Source organism: Pogonomyrmex barbatus, unplaced genomic scaffold, assembly GCF_055798465.1.
Source record: "Pogonomyrmex barbatus isolate J1 unplaced genomic scaffold, ASM5579846v1 scaffold10, whole genome shotgun sequence".
Classification (NCBI taxonomy): domain Eukaryota; kingdom Metazoa; phylum Arthropoda; class Insecta; order Hymenoptera; family Formicidae; genus Pogonomyrmex; species Pogonomyrmex barbatus.
In genome coordinates, this window is record NW_028297099.1 from 1,143,914 (window position 1) to 1,161,980 (window position 18,067).

At 36.5% G+C, this 18,067-nt stretch overlaps 1 protein-coding gene across 17 annotated transcripts in view; it reads left to right on the forward strand.

Moving 5' to 3' along the window:
* The window catches only part of LOC105422974 (uncharacterized), a 119,394-nt gene that overhangs the window by 45,907 nt on the left and 55,420 nt on the right, over positions 1-18,067 (forward strand). The window contains exon 1 of one of the 17 annotated variants that reach the window (XM_089070318.1): positions 4,528-4,729. The exons of 12 other annotated variants lie outside the window; for them this stretch is intronic. In XM_089070318.1, coding sequence (XP_088926444.1) covers positions 4,709-4,729 — 21 coding nt within the window. In that variant the 5' untranslated portion in view covers positions 4,528-4,708. Of the gene's footprint in view, positions 1-4,527; positions 4,730-12,692; positions 13,071-16,445; positions 16,601-18,067 lie in introns of those variants that run through there. 4 more of the 17 variants (XR_016137863.1, XM_089070317.1, XM_089070319.1 and 1 more) reach the window with 4 other exon arrangements.

The window sequence follows — 18,067 nt, forward strand, 5'->3', positions numbered from 1 at the left end:
AAAGACAACATCGAGAACTTTTCGACGGATCATTTAATAACGATAATGAAATATTTGTGGCTTTGACATGTAATGCTGTTCTCTTAATTATTATCATTCAAAGTTGCGTGACTTATCTTTTCTTTCCCGGTGTGAATTAAAAAAAAACGTGTGTGAAAAGTGAAATTTGCTGACAAAGCGCGATGACAAATTATAGGATTGTCACTTCATTCTGACACTGGACAAGTTTTGATCATGTCAAGCAACATTTTCAAGTATCGTATGGTTATTTTCATAAAACCATTAAAAATTTGTAAAGTTTCCGAAGGTGTCAGCGCAATGAAATTTCTGATCTTTTGTGAATTTAATCTTTGTTAGCTGATTGTCAGCTGCCCGTGCCCGATCATCTTGAGCACAGCGGTCGCTTTGTGCAACTGTCGCGTAGTATTAAGTGAAATAGCCTTTGAAATAACAAGATCTTAATTCCTTCTTAGACACGTCTTGTAGATTACAAGTGACGAGGAAGAAAGGGACGCGGTAACAAAGTGGCGACTTCTCGGTGGGCGAGAGTCGCCGTGGGGGCAATTCGACGCTAATTGCGAAGTCGCTAGAATTAAGGGCCGACAGGTATTGGATTAATCAAGCTGTACTGGGAAAATTAGGGCACGATTGCGGTCGTAGGTTGTCGGTTTTGTCCCGTCTATCCGCGCTGGCACAATATCTGGATAATTGCGGAATGTCTGAGCATGACCATGGCCTGCCTTCCATATGCTCTCTCTACGAATCTAAGAAATTCAATATTCTAGGAGAATAGGGTACAACTGTGCGTAGGGCCCCCGAAGGTCTCACCGCGGAAAGACGATTTACATAATCCTTCGCTTTGTCCTTTCGAATGAGGACAAGATCTTGTTGCACCAGGAATTTACAAATATTCAAAAAGAATCTTCCAACAAATTCCCACAAACTTCTTCGATTTTGTTTAGTACTCTTTTCTCTTTCCGGGAACAACAAAGAGAAAACGACGACGCGAGATTCAAGCTATATATATATATATATATATATATATATATATATATATATATATTCTGGAAACTTTTGATATTACGTTATAATAAATCTTTATTTTTTTTTTCAAAACGGTTTTTAACAAAAATTCGAATTATCTTCTCGCAGATTCTGAGAGAAATTTTCCAGGTTTTTTATTAGTTTTTACAAAATTTTGTATTTGATAATATCTGTTAAATTAATAAATTTAAAATTTATATATAAGGGCGAAAGAGTTAGAAGAGAGATACTGCGTTGACTTTCGGTCGTCCGATGGTGAGGAATATCGGTTTGCAGGAAAGCTCGGATTGATACGTGTAAACCACGATTGGCACTCATTTCTCTCTCAGGATCGTATCTAATACAAACGAGATTTCTGACAGAGGCTTTCGAGGGATATAGGCTTTGTACAAGGTCGTGTTTTAGGATCTAACGTGAGATTCGGCTTAATGGATTATGGCTGTAACTTGTAATGGTAGTTATCGCGACAGAAACGAAAGGCACAAATTTCTATACATGAAAATGTACGATGTGAGTCATATGACACATAGTTAGACGTCTGTTCAATTAACTTGCAAACGTAATGTACAGTATTATGTTTGCAACATTAACTCAATAGCATTGAGTATTAAATTTATGTATGAAGAAAATGGTAATGAATGAATGAAAGGGGAGCAGAAAGGGAGAGAGAAAGGGAGGAAGAAATCGATATTAAGTTTTCAACAAAATTTTTATATTTATAAAAATTCATATTTATATAAATATTTATTTTCTCAATTTCCTTCCGTATACATCTAATCGGCTTTATGGTAATGCAATTTTTAAGCCTTCCTATGATTTATATTCAAATATCAAGAGTCAGAAGATTGATCCTTATGAAATATCTAAAATACAATCCGAGAATGATGTACATACTTCATTTTTATATTAAATTTAGTGCAGCATATTTTTCGTGTCTTTATAACTACATAACTTTTTCGAAATATTATTTTTTTTTTAAATAATGAAATTATATACGCGGATATATATTGCAAGTTACAGAATAGAATTTTTGTAATTAAAAAATATCAATTTTTTTAAATTTATGCTAAAGATATAGAGAAGAGATATAAATAATTGATTCAGGGATATCAAGTATTCTGTCAAATGCACTATCGAAAAGAGAAAAAAATTAAACAACTGACCTGACAAATAGATAGTCTATTCTGCCATAGAGAATACGAGAATGAAACGTTTGACAATTGGACTGAAAAACATTAAGCATTTTCTTGCATAAAATATTATGAGAAAAGTCTTAATATTTCTCTAAAAAAAGAAATATCGAGTATCTTCCTGTATAAAGCAGAGAGATATCTATAATTTCAATATTTGAGACGGAAAGAGCCAACTATTCTTTTGTACGAAAAGAAAGGTCTTCTAATTGAAATGAGAAAAACTTAATATTTTCTTTAATCTTAAATACGATCCGATATCTAAACGTGGAAGCTGGCGATCTATTTCAGGATCTCACCAAGCCTATTCCAGCTTGGTTTGTTTAATTTTAGCAACGAATTTTGGCAACGAAACGCGACGATATATGTTTAAAAGGAAAATTGTAGGGGAATACCCTATCGAATTTTATAATGATTATGCTCTAGACTTAACTTTAATGATGTTTATTCTCTGTCGGAAAAGTGTAACCACTCCTCATAGCTCGCAGCGCAGTTTATAGTTTGTGTGGATCACGTCGCTGTCAGAACTCCCGCAACATCGTTAACTTGCACCTGAAGAGGGATTCTCTCATGAATTCCCTGTGTATCTAACTCGACAATATCGTTATAATTCCAGCGAGTTGTTGCAGCGCTCAATATTGTGGCAAATATATTATGATTATCGTGCGCTTGCGCTAATGTAATTATAAAATTAGACCACGAGAGAAGGAAAGATAACGTAATCTCCGCCTTCCATAGTTATGCTAAACATTGCAACGCGTCATCTCTATTTTTTTTTAATGAAATCCGAGTAAACGTTTCAGAAATAATCCGTTATATGCGTGTTAATTGAGTTCCATGGCATAAATTTTCGCTATCTCTCGTGTCATTTAGTAATATTATCTCTTTAAACGGCAATTATTCCATCCAAAAGTTTCAGCAGCAATGTTAATGTTTTAAACGGACTTAACAAACATTCAAAATAATCATCTTAACGTTAGCCGATTTGCCTGCTTTTGTGCCATCACTGAAAACGAAATGGCACCTCACTTGCGCATTTCTCGCCGTTCAACGCGCTTATTAGATAGAGAAAGGGAAACAAGGCACGAACTTTGACACTTTATCTCTATTTCATGGTATCACTTTGTGTCTCGTTAAACAATATCTTTGATTGCCATCGTAGACAAATTCTCGTAATTATTCCAAGTCGAAGAAAATAATCGGTTTACTCCTCCTTACTTTGTATAAAATTTTATACTCTGCGGGGATAATAATAATTTGCATATCTGGTTAGACACGCTCGCCAGACCGCTATATTAATATTCCTTACGAGCGTGATACTTTGAAGGTTTGTGCTTCTTTCTCGTTTGAACTATGTCGGGGGAATTAGATAGCCGTGCTCACATCGGACGTTTTCCGTAACACGTAACCAGACATTATGCGTAAACTTGCAACGAGCGACGCGATAAAAGCGTACCGCATATAGAAATAACAGCTTCGCTTTGATGCATATCCGAGTGGAATAGCGGCCAGATACTGGTGAGGGAAAGATGAGAACCACGAACGCTGTATCTGTATCGATATGTATAACAAAGCGTTTTCGCGACTCTCGTAATTTCCGAGAAAGGCCACTCATTTCCCAGACTAACACGGCCGACGGTGAAATTATTCAGCGATCCGTACGGTGTTTTCCGTGTGGTCGGCTGACCGATATAGACCTCGGTTTAATTCGCCAAGAGGCCCCGGATTTAGAACCTATCCGCGATATACTCGGGATTTATTGTTCTGCAAGTCTATATTGTAAGGTAAAACGCTGTTACATTTGTTTCTCATTCGGATATTTCCGAAATGGTCGAGTTTTAACAAAATATCTTTAATCGTGATAATATAAAATACCATATAAATTTTACACTTCGAATATACATGCTTCTTTTTCCTCATTAAGGTAATGTGTTAATTAACCTTTGTTAATCGCTCGAGGGTACTTAGACAATTTCATTACGGGCTTTAAAATTAAACCAAAGGATCTACGTGTAACGTGTGATTACGTGTAACGTGTAAAAGTGGGATTTCCTGTTTACTATTACGAGATATACATATCTTCTCGTTGCGAGAACTAAGAGAGAAATGCGAAACATTTCGTTTGTGTTCACTGCGACCGCTTGCCGTACCGGAAGACGAGTTATTACGCGCGTCGGCGTACAAACGTCGGCGATACTCTCTCTGTATCTTTCAATTTAGCTTCGAGCTGGCCGCTGGCACGGTGCAAGCCCCTTAACAAAGGGGACTTGAACCATGCCAGACATAATGGCTTAAGATCGTCCGGGGAAAACGTGCGCGAGGCTGAATCCCTTAACGACGAGCGGAAGCACGAGCTCCAACTGACACGGACGTGTGTTACGACGCCTGTGTTTCCCAATCTTGTACGAGACGTTGTGTGCCTGTCAGTCACCTCTGTTGGAGTCAGAGATTGAACGTGTTCCCAGGTGGCTCAGATGATGCGCGAAAGGCTCTATGTACGTATGACTCCGCGGCGATGCAAAAATCCGCACGAGGCTGAAGCCCGCTTTCTGAGACACAGCGGATATTGACTTTTTCTCCGTTGTCACGTCGCTCAAACATTTTTCGCGTATCCGATCCCTCTTGTCGTATCTGATACCGTCGTATTATATTTAGATGCCTTTTTATACAACTCGCCCTCCATACAAGTTACTCCTCTACTTTCTCCATTCTTCTAATTTTAGATAGGAAATGTAATAGAGAGGAGGATATTATATTGAAAACATTGGCTGTCGCGATCGCATCTCGCTCCCTTTCAACCATCATTTCAAAATTTCGGTTTCTCGTGTCAAGGTTCACGTCTATTTCGAGTGTATACGAATATCGAACGGCGCGCGATCAATGACGGGGGAATTTCATTGGCGTTCAGTAAGGCCAGAAATGTTGCATTAAAAATATCGCGATGCATTATGCAGAGGGCCGACATTTAATTCGGCGAAAGACCGAGATACATTATATCCTTCCCTAGACTTCAGTTTATACGTAGGAATTCGTGTGTATCGCAGCGATATGGAGAACGGTGGAAATGCGGTTGGTAAATTGTGGCTTTGCGTCACGCAGCGCGTGCGGACGTGCATCTCACGTGTATGGTCATTTGCACGCGCCGACTTTATCCGTAACCGCGGACGTGTACGATATGATACATACATACATACGGGCTCGTAATTTTTTTTTTTTCTTTTATTCTTTGCCGACCGTTCGTTGGTCGACCCTGTATACACACGTGTAATGGAGACTAATTGTATGATACATGAACCTTCTAACGAAGCTCCGTCAGTGAAGTTCCTTTGAATATCTGGGTTTTCACCAACCGGCCACTTGTCGCCCGAAAGTTTTCGACGCTAATTATTTTCACATGTATAAATCTGTGTCGCCGACAAACTGAGAAAATTAATTTACCTAATTTACTCGATGTAAAATTCTCTCTTTCTCAGCTTGCGCTTCTCACTCAATTTAAACGAGCGTAAATTCTTTTAAATAAGAATCAATCAAGGTAGAATCAATCGAACCATCATTTTTGTAAAATTTGACATTTTTGAATTGAATGAATTTATATGTTTTCAAAATAGATTATTTTAATAATGTTAATATAATTTGCTAAAATTAATGTTCTGCTTCGTTAACTTTGTTCACGATGCTGAGAGATAGAACGAAATAGAGAGAGATTTTTTTCAATGTTACACACATCTAAGTAAAGAAATATATTCTGTCTGAAAATTTTTAGTTTTCGCAGCTGTTTGCGGAAACGTTTCATAATTTTTACGAGCCGATATAAATGATGCAATCGATATTCTCGATCGTAATAAGCATAAAAGGAAAGTCAGCGAGTCGATTGCCGAAGTCAAGTGTGAGAGAAGATGTAATATATTATTGATATATATTGTCGTCTAAATTTGCCGCTTTTTCCACATCGAAGAAATCTCATTCTATCTGAAAGGTCCTCATCGACCGCTCTGACGTCGTAAAAGAAAAGCAGGAGGAAAAAACCGCGAGAGGCTTTTCAGAGCGCGGACGCAGCTTTGTTTCGCTTCTTTGTTCGGAAGCAAAAAATTACAAAGAAAGGAGAAATAGATGCCCTCTTCTCTTCTCTTCTCTTGAATGCAGATGCAATTATGTCAATTTTGTGATTCTCGAGTGGATATCGTCTAGCCGTATCGTATAAGAGCCATAAAACTTCCAGCCTGCACGGACAATAGTTTGTTATTGTCGAATGCTTTCAATCATTAATTAATGATTGAAAGCATTCGATTAATAATTTATTTGTTATTAAGGAACGGCTATTTAGATGAATTTATTCTCAAAATATATTGTAATATTATTGGAGTTTTGTTTATTTTAATAATATAATTTTATTTTAAAATAAAATATTAAAGTAAATAATTTTAAATAATTTTATTTTAAAATAAAATATTAAAGTTCTTTTCAGATAGAATAGATAATAATTTGAAAGTAGAATTAAAGAATTAAGAATTAAGAATTAATTAATGATAATTATATACCAATAATATTTTGAGCCATGTAAAATAAGGAAACATAATAATTGAAAATAATTTCTCTTCTTTTACAAATTTACTAAAGAAAACATACACGTTCGTATATACGTACGTATTAAAACAATGGTATTTTTTCTCTTCATGCGACTGCTAAAACCAAAGTTGTTTCAATAACGCGTCGTGTTATTTTTTTACATGTATGTATCACGATTATATTTATATGTTCAGTGTATAACGCGTGCCATACTAACTCAATAGAGTAGATTTTTTTTCCAAACAACGTAACTATCCATTTTTCTGTGTTTTTCCTTTTAGGAAACAGTTTGTTTTTTGAGAGAAAATATAGAGAAATCATGCGTTGTGAAATTGAATAAAATCTTGGACGTGACGATAAACAATTCCGTAAAATGGAGTAGATGCATTCAGCTGGAATAGATGATTGATCCGCGGCAGGGCCAGGATTGTGATACATTTTGCATAACATTATTTATGAAGTATGCCCACATGTATGTATGATAAACATCAGGGACAAGGATAAGTCCGTGAGCCGCAGTTACTACTTTCTCAGCGACGTACATGTCATGCCAATCGGCGGTTTTGCTCGGCGTCACGTAACGAATGACGCTTCATCGCGAGGAAAGTCGTGCATTTTATCGCCTCTAACCGTGCAGCAGATAGCAGATATCTTAAAAAAAAAAAGGAAGATGCGATGTCTCGGAAGGAACGGGGCCGGTGAAATTCAAAATGTTTTTGCCCGAGGTTTTGCGAACTTTGCGAACTTACGTCGGAGCATCTTGGAGAACTTTTGAACGTGTTCATGTTTGCTCCAAGTGTAGAGACAAGGACCAACGGTAAATTTCGAGCTATTGACTTTGCTGTTTAGAGTTACTTGCGTGTAAGAGATAGCGCTGATGGGGAAGAGAAGAGGGGAAGAGCCGTAAGCTACAGATATAGTTACTTCGTACTGAAAGCAAATTTAATTTATTGCCTGTAAACTTTAGCGAAAAATTAGGGCTTTTTACATTTTTAAATTCTTTTTCTTAGTATACAATTAATCAGTAAGTATACATAAATCAATTAGTATACATAAATCAATAATATAATAATATATTAATCATTGATAAAAATTGTCTTATCATTAATATTTGTTTCTTTCGAATATTACGCAATGTGTTCATGCAATAAAAAATTTCACTTCTCTTTTCTTAATATCATTTAAATTCCAGACTCGATATCTATGCAAGACACTTTAATGGACGATTTCCAGAAAATGTATATTAATAAAACGGATTTTTTCCAAATCTATATATTTTTGTGAATCCAAATCTATATATTTTTTCCAAATCTATATATTTTTGTGCAAACGGACAGCCGTACGAACAATTTTCTAAATCCACATTTTGAGACCCTATCAATCACAGATTTCGAACTACACGATCGACACATTGACAGCGAAGTAGCGCTTTTTCTCACAGAATCTGTTGATGCCATCTTTTCTCGACCTATCAATCACGATTCGATTAATAGCAACGATGAGACAGCGATTTTACCGCTTAGCTATTGAAACAACTATTACCTTTGGTCGCGATTATTGTCCTTTCGGAATTTTAGAATCTATCATTATTGCTCTGGCGTGACTGTCGAATAGAGTTGCGCGGAGCTCTATCAACAAATTTAGAAGTTATTGAAATTCCTAAGAGCAGGCAGCATCATGTACTTATTTGTCTCTTGCTTATAGGCGATTAAAAAGAAATTAAATTATTACTTAGAGATAAGCGAATAGATCAATATTTTATTTAGAATATAATATTTATAAAAAAAGTGTTATATCTCTTATCAAAATTAAATTTCCTAAATTGCAATATATTTCATCGCTTATGTATATAAGTTCGAAACATTTTTTACGTTAATCAACATACATAAATATAAAAAGATATCACACAAATGAGATTAATTCAGACAAACATATAGCGCGACAAGAGATCCTCCTGGTGATGAATGTATGCGGCGGGGGGGGGATCGGGACTCAATGTTCATTTTTGCTTCAACCAGCAAACAACATACTCGGTCAGAGAAAATGTTACTCGCCCGCAAACATTATGCAGGGAAACCTGAGAAAGTTTCTCCTCTCCGTAGCGTATAAATTTATTCAAGATTTCTTTCCTGACACTTTGCGGCGAGCTGAAATCGCGTTAGTCCCCATTGTTGAACAAAGTTTTGTCGGACGGATGAAGAGAGTTATCTGCGTAGACATTTGAAACTGACAGCTTCGAGAGAAAAAGAGAGAAAGAGAGACAGTGAGAGATTGTGCGAAAATTCAAGGGGATGCGAAACGCACAACGTTGGATGTCGGCCTTCGAACGAATGTCGATCGACTGTCACAAGTGAATTTGTACGGAGTTCTAATTTTGAGCGACGTTGGTCTTCTTCGTAATATTTTTCTAAGGCTAATTTATAGCAATTTACGTCAAAGCGCTCACTCGTGATACTTTCGAGTGTGAGATGTACGTTTGTGTTTCTACGACATAGAAATAGAGCGTCAAGTCACATTTTTCGTCTTGCATCACACTTGAGGCGGGGACGCGATATCTTTCACGGTTGTAGACGTCTCTCAATTTATAATTTTGGTGTTCTCTACCTGGGGGGGGGGGGAGGTTCTCGCGAGCAGATCTCTTTTTTCATCTTGAAAATCCGGCCGTCGGTGACAAATTTCTATGCGAGAGACGAAGTGCGCGCCATTCCCATAAATTGCTTATATCGCTTATGAAATTCCGCGTCGCGTCCGCGCGTCGAGGAGGAAAAATTTACAAGCGAGCGGGTTATTGGGGTGTGAAGTGTACCGGAAGTGCATCATGCGCTGGGACAAATCACCGTCCTTATCCTGGGCTACCGCTCGACATCGCGTTTGAGCTCACATGTCATTGGGAAGCTTGTACCATGAATTATTAACGTTATCCGGCGCCCTTATGTTGCGTTCGAACAGTTTATATTCAATTTTGTGGCGCGCAGTGAAGAGTAAATTCATATCGCGACCTCAAACTCCCGTGTGCGGTTTGTTGCAGGTATTTCCATCGATACACTGCCTGGCAATAAATTATATATCGGTGTATTATTGCGCCGCAAAATCGAGCTAGCTTCCGCCTGTGCATTTATACGACACACACCGCATCGATTTCTTCTCTTAATGAAATATTGACGTGACCCCCGTCCCTTTGTGATCTCTTCTTAATTGTTATCGTTAATTAACTTGGTAATTTCCAATTATCCGGTCAATAATTCAAACGTTTCCGCTTTGTCTTTCCTCGAATCCGTCGATACCTGCCACGAGCGAGGTTTCGTTGCCACGTGCGACATGATAATTACTGGCTGCGAGAAGGTACTCGGTTCTCTCGTCGCCGCGTATCCAACGTCCTCGCGAAATGCGAAAATGGAAAACGTATCCCTTTTACATTTATCTCGACTTTCAGCTTCGCGTTGCTCCGCGAGTTAGATAGCAACGATATATGCGCGCGGAAGGAGAGGGCGAGCGGTTGAAGTGCAAAGTTGTAGGTTGTCTCGCGTACAACGCACAACACAACGATGTCGCGAAGGAAACGTGTTTTTTCTTTTCTATGTCTGGGTGTGGGTGTGCGTGGTGGTCACTTTGCGTCATGGGAAACGATAGATCGCGCGCACGTGTCGGCGCGCTGCTCCGCCCTGCGTATGCAAACTACTCGTCTCGACTAATGCATACGTAACGCGGCTACCCGGGGGGTTGCTTCAACAATGGCGTCTTATTATGAGACGAATTACGCCTCATAATCGCCGTAATTTCTCCCCCCCCCCCCCCCTGCAGCCTTCCTCCCCCGTTCTCCCGGGAGAACTCGCTTAATCCTTTACGGGCCGCTGCCTTCTGCGCGAAACCACCGGCAACATCACTTTTAATCCCGAGCTCGTAACGCTCGTGGCGACCTGTCGTGCTAGTAATTTAATCTATTGCCGTCTATTCGAGGAAGGAAACTGGAATCGGACGACAAATGATGTGATCTCGTCGCGCTTAATATTCGTTTGATTGCTAAATGCTCGGGATTGATAAATTCAGTTGATACGTCGCGATCAAAATTAATGACAGCTAAACTAACGAGCATGCGAAAGTACACCGCGCGACGTTGATCCTGTGATGCATTTCACTCGATGCGATATTTACAATTGCGATTTGATTGAATGGCAAATAAGGTTATTTCTGCGAATCTGTGTCGCTTACAATTACGTACAGAATTGTGTTTTCTCACGGATTTACAGGTCGTTTAAAGTAGGATTAAAAGCTTCTCGATGGACAAATTTTCGTTTCTTTAAAAAACGTTTTTCTTCTTTTCGCTTCAGTCCGCATGTGAAAAGACGTCGTTCATCATAAGCCGTCTTATGGGACCTCGAGTGTTGCCGTCTCATTTATCATGCGACAAATTCCATCGATGAATTTGTAGAATGATCATCGCGGCCAATGAACTGCGAACCGGCAAATGACTATTATTCATATTATACATTATGCCTTAATATTATTACTGCGCCGAATAAAAATTTCATGAATGCTCGAGATAAACGAGCCATCAAATCGGTCCTCAGCGATGTAAGAGGAGAGCGGAGATACTTAAAATCAATCTTATCTCCCGTCGACACATTTCGAAAATAATTACGTGCGTTACAATTAGATCTTGAACTTTGACATTCGGATCGATTTATCGATTTCGATGTTCGTTACGAACTTTTTTCATACTCACTATCGAAACGCCACGGCGTTTCCGAAGTCGTAAATTTCCGCATTTGGAAATACAAGCAGATAACGCAAATTCAATTTAAGAAGATTACCGATAGCATTAAATTAAAAATTATTGGCAGAGGGAATAAAATGATAATGTTATGTATTACAAATGTAGATTTTTTTTTTTTTACAAAAAAAATATCTCCAACTTGTCGAACGTTCCAGTGATTGATCCGTTAATATTTGTTCCATTTATTTTAACATAAAGTATAAAAGTATAAAGTATAAATGATATTTTTTAAAAGTATTAGATACTTAATTTTTTATATTGCATATTTTTTATTATATTGCATGTATCAATTCTGATATCCTTCTAATATCTTTTAAGACTCAATTGATTCTAGAATTTCGAGATTTCTTGGTTAATTTCTGAATTCTCGGATGTTTAACCCATGAGATTCGATATTACATTCTAACGTTTTATATATAGAGTGAAGAAAAAATAAAAATTCACAATTCCACAGTTTTTTAAGAAAAAGCAATTTTATAAAACGAGTTTTTTTAATAATTCATTTTTATAAAAAAATAATTGTAAATAATAAGTTTTATAATATTATATACAAAAAATATAAATTTTATATTATTATATACAAAAAATATGTAAACGAAAATATAAATATAATAAACATATTGAAATTTTTTCCATTGGAATTATTTAATCCGTTTTAATCTAATTACATTTTTCGTCATTTTGTGTCTCAAAGCGTCAAATTGCAATTATATATATAAAAAAAAATCAATAACATGCTTTATATTTTATCTTGACATATTTTTGACAAAATGTGAAATATTTATAAATCCATTTAAAATAAACATCGATAATATTGATGTCTCTATAAAAGGCTCCTATCGTTAAAAATATATTACATATTTCATATTTTTCCCTTAGATCGTAAAAATACATTTTATACATTCCTAAATATCTATTCTTTTCGATATATGTTTGTGTTGAGTTCCAACGTTTTTTTATCACCCTGTATATTTGAAATTTCCTTTGGAGGGCGCTCTCGCGACCACTTTAGACGATCCATATTTCGCAATCAGTGTCTCGCGACAGCAATAAGGCGGCAAGTGCCGCGTCGCAACCACCTCTTAAGACCGCCACAATGGCAAAGCGCTAAATAGACGCGTAAGTTCTGTTAGACGCGGCCTAACAATGGTCGGGCACGCTTCTGGCATTTGGAACATCGGCTGCAACTCCTTCGTATCCTCCGTATCCTCCGAATGCGGCGTACAAATGTACTTGAGCTGCGAATGTGCATCCACGAAACGACACACGACGGGCGTGTCATGTCGCTACAGAAGAAAACGGGTTCTTTTTGCGGCGAAAGATACGATCGGCAAAATGGAGAATTCCTTGGTTATCCCCGCAACCGAAATATCGTGTACGGGAGACTTAAATTGAATCGAGGCGGGCACAAGAAAATAAAGCTCGAAAGCTCTCATTTTAAAATATGTATTTTTCTGGTCGAAAAGGATGAGCTCCAAAGGTCAGGAAGGAATGAGGTAAATTCAAATCAAGTTTCCAAGTTACGATACATAAAGTAATATGCATGATAAAACGTCGTTTCTAGTTTCATATAAAAACTCTATATTTTTAATAAAACGAGCGCACGAGGGGTCTATCTTACCTTACAAAATCTTACCTTACCTTACGATATCTCACGATTCGGCTGAATTCAATCTGTCTGGAAACATTGAATCTTCGTGTTCTCTTGAAAAATCGATTTTTCCGGACTTGCTATTCCTTTAAGTCTCACTCGCGGAACGTGTCCGATGAAGCCGCTTATGCTTATGGATATTGGTACGTTGGCGATTATGCGCCTGTCGACCGGATACGTTAGGTTGATTTCGCCTTTCCGCTCGGTTTGCTATTGAACGATCTATCGGGCTTTACGAGAATTGCTAGGGCGCAACCCTCTGCCCTCTCTTTCTCTCGCCCTTTCTCTCATGCCGAAGGTCGCTCGTCGTCATTACCGCTCGACATTTACCTCTTAGAATATCGCCTTTAATGCGCATTGGACGAAAGTAGCCCCGGGTTTGGTACTGCGTGCCGCAAAGATGGTAAAATGGTCGATAGACATATATTTAATTTACAATATCGCAGAGGAAGCAACGTAAAATTGGACGGCGTTACGCAAAAATGAGTTCAGTTACGAGGAATTGTTTTTCTTCGCTACGCAAAAAGCGCTTGATAAATTTAAAATCAAATTCTGTTTAGGGGAAGTATGACATTTACATAATACATATTCTCCTCCTCAATGTAAATAAAAATGACGTGAATTGAATTTAAGCGTAGAGGGTGTAAGCTTACTTATGAGAGAACATGCACCACTTTAAACTTGTAATTCCATGCACCAGTTACATTTTTGAAAAATGTACTTTACATACAAGACAATAATTCTAGTGTATGCACTGAACATTATCGCAGTCGAGCCTGTTACCTGAAAATTTCGTGTCTGTTATTGTACTTCTGCCTCAAGAATATACGACGATGGTGAAATATTAATACGCTCTCTCAAAATTCACCCTGCGCCTGGTACGGAACTTGCTTCTTGCTTGTGTGTGATGTGGAAATAACAATATCATAAATGTTATACTAGCATTAAGCTAATAATTATAAGATATTTATTATGCTACTCCAACATAACAATGTTAATTGTTATATCAATATTTATTTATAAAGCTTGCGTGAAAAATTTATTTAAATCAAAAAGTTACAGAATTTCATAAATTCGTTGATTCACAATATTCAATGATATACGACACTTTGTGTATACGAGTTAAAAATGTAAAATTTATATCGTGTGTACGCGTTGACTTTTGGATGTCCCGAGAGATGTTATGACCGGATTCTATCGCATAATGGCGCGTAATCTATTCGTAAATTCTCCGTGAGAGAGGGCTCGTTTGCGAAATCTCATCCGCGCTTCTCCGCGTGGTATTCTATATAAAATTCTACCGGGAATCTGACCGGTGCGGCGTCGAGATGTATCGCGGTTATTCCTTTATACGACGTATCTTTTTACACGACAAGGTGATACCACTTTGGAAAGTGAATGGCCTCGCTGTATGGCATCTGCATTTTTACGACGTGGCCGGCAACGCCCGCGAGAAACGACTGCTTCCCGAGTCCTTATTCGATGTGCTAACCGCTCCCCGTCAAACTTCATTTTATGGGTCATAGATATAGATCAATCTTTCAAAATCAATAACGATAATGAACATTTTAAGACTTTTACAAATCTAATCGGTCTCCATCTTAATACTTAATCGTTAGGCGTTTCGCGCATCCATCACTTACCGCTGGCAGTTTTTGTACTCTATCTTTATCGGAAAAAAAAAATTCCATCCTTATTTTCACTTCGTGTTTCTCAAGAACGCCTGTAACTGAATAATCATAACAGCACTTTTGATTGTTGTAGAATTATTTAAGTTTTAAATGTATACTTAATGAAATCGTCTAGGATATGAAATATTTGACGATCATTTGAACGAGATGTCTTAGAGATTTCTTTACGATAGTTTGCTTGCGAAATACGATCTGATGGAGAAATGTCCTTTTTATCGAACAACTCTTTCGCGCTAGCTTTATAAACTAAAATTAAATCAATGACCTAGTTCGAAATAGGAACAACTCATAAAATTGAAATTTTCAACTTAATACAAAATTTGGAATACAGAAAGAGCTTTTATTCGAATAATCATCCGATTTTCATATCGAGTTTCCCTTCGACCGCATTATTTTTATCTGTAAAATGACAAAATAATCCAAAATGCTTGCACTACCAGACATTCAACACATTGAACTCTCGAGAATGTAGGCTACTTTTTTATCATGCTGTTACGTAAGCGGTACATTACATAAATCTGATCCTGTCCGTGACAACATAGGTTTTTCTTACGGTAAATATACTGCAAAAAGCTCAATATTTTACGCATTTTTGAAAACAATAGAAATTTTTCATTTTAAAAATAAAAAAATAAATGTGTTGCGTCGCTTTTATTTAAATTAGAAGTCAACTAAAATTGTTTGAAACAACTGATTTATCTTATTTGTAAAAAATAAAATAATATTGTTACGAGATACATAATTCGTACAACATTGATTTTCGATAATCGTAAAGTGCTGACATGGTTTAGATACAAATCAACCTTTATAATGCCGTTTCGTCTCTTTACAACAATTTCAAGCTTGTGTGAGACAAACACTGTGATAATGGGAAAGCAAATTATATCGTTATTTCCTTCCGAATCTGCGTGATGGAATAAATTAAATATGGAAAATGACCGGAACAGATCGCGTCATTAAGGGACAAAATAGTATTGTTACGAATATTATAAACACATAAATTATGAAATATGAATTTACGGATGATATGAGAACAATACTGTTAGGAAATGCCAAATGTATACTCTAGATATATATCAACTTTACCTAACGCCGTTTTATCCTTTCACGATAATTATTTCGAATTTGGTTTGCGCGTGGCAAACAATACGATAAAATTATTATTTACTTTTAGATTGCTCGCGCACAAAATTAAATTCGTTTAAGCAATGACCGAAACAGATCGTGTCATCAAAGGCCAGAACCGTATTGTTACGAATGTTACATGTCATTCATAAAATATTGATTCACGGGTAATACAACAACGATGATATCGCAATGTGTTGCGTATATATGGTTTTCTTAGATATAAATCGACTTTATACTCGTGGCTGCTTTTCACCTTTCTGCGATAATAATTTTGAGCTCGGCTTGTGTGAGGCGAGTCCTGAGATACCGTAAAAGCAAATAATGTTTATTTACTCCCGAGTCTGCGTACTCGCGTAAACTCGACTGGCCAGTCTTGTTTAAACGAACATTTGCGCTTATCGTGAAGGACGAGTCTTGTGTCTTTATCGAATGCTTCTCCTCGCGCGAAATGCCAGGCGTCATGTTCGATCTGCAGCGCTTATGGAGATTTAGACGCAGACGCAACCGTGTCAATCCGGGGAATCTAAAAATTTTCTGCTTGTCTTCCTTGCATAAGGTATGTAGAGACTATAAAATGATAACATATAAAACATATACGATATGTTATTTACATTTGGCAAAAGATTGTATATATATATATATATAAAAGGAAATCGATTTCCATTCAATCTTTTGCCAAAATTAAGATAAAGATATATATATATATATATATATAAAATATAATGAATCTTAATCTTTATCTTAATTAATATAATTTTATTATATAATATATTTGTATTATATATGTGTGTGCGTGTGTGTGTGTATTCTATATATATATATATATATATATATATATATATATATATATATATATAGAATATTTTCCATTCACTTCCCGTAGGAAATATTAAAATCTTTAATATAAAATGTAAAAATCTTTTAATTATATCACGACTCTAGAGTATTATTAATTAAAATTATTGTTATTTGCAAAATTTGTGAAATGTGGATGTGCAAATAGTTGCAATGAACTAATTATACATATCTCTTAATAACACTTGTTTGAACAATCTGAATTTAAAAATAACACTTTGTTCATGCGGTTTCAACGAAATCTGTTTGTCCGGTTGTCAGTTAACAATAACACGCGACAAATAAAAAAATTGAAGGGAAAGCTATGCAGAAGGATATATTTCGTTCAGAATCTGTCGCTGTGCGAAATGTGTAAAATTCACCAACATTTCGCTGAAATTGTGTAAAATGTATATCGTGAAATGTAGAATATTATGGAATGAAACAGATATTAAATACGTTCATTAAATTTTGGAATATTCCGCGCAAAGTACATATCGCTATACATAGGGATTATTGTCAAAGTTTCTTAAAGCGACAAAATACTCTCGTTAAGAAAATTTGCGTGTAGTTGCGGGAAAACATTAACATGAGTTTTTCTCAGATTTTTCATTTCAAACACAAATATCGATATTTATGTTTAACGAGAAATACGTATATTCCAAAAGTGAGAGACTTAATTATACATTTTTATAATTTTTGAATTTATCATTTTTCTACCTTTTTCATTTGTTTTTCTGCTAAAACGTAACATCCTATCGAAAAATAGATATTGCGAAATTGAATATTGTTGATCGACGTTCACTTTACTTTTTCACATGGCATAGATTGTAATAATTTGCATTGCGCTATTGTACAACTATTGTTACAAAATAATTCCCCAAAGGTGGTGAATCGCGATGTACATCGTAGTACTTGTGCGCCATACTTTATCCCCCTGAGATACGACACGGTGGCAAAGTTAGCGGTATCTAGTTAACCTGTTTCCGGATCTTGAGGTAGAGGAAAATAGGATGTTACGTCAAATTCGATTAATGTCCGTGGGATTCAAGGGGAAGGTACGATGCGATGAAGACTGACATTAATGGTGCCGATCAAAGACGACAGAATCGTTTTGCATTTAAGTTAGCTTAGATGCAAATAAACCCGTGTTACTATTATGGGATTTGAACATCCCTTTGTATATAAG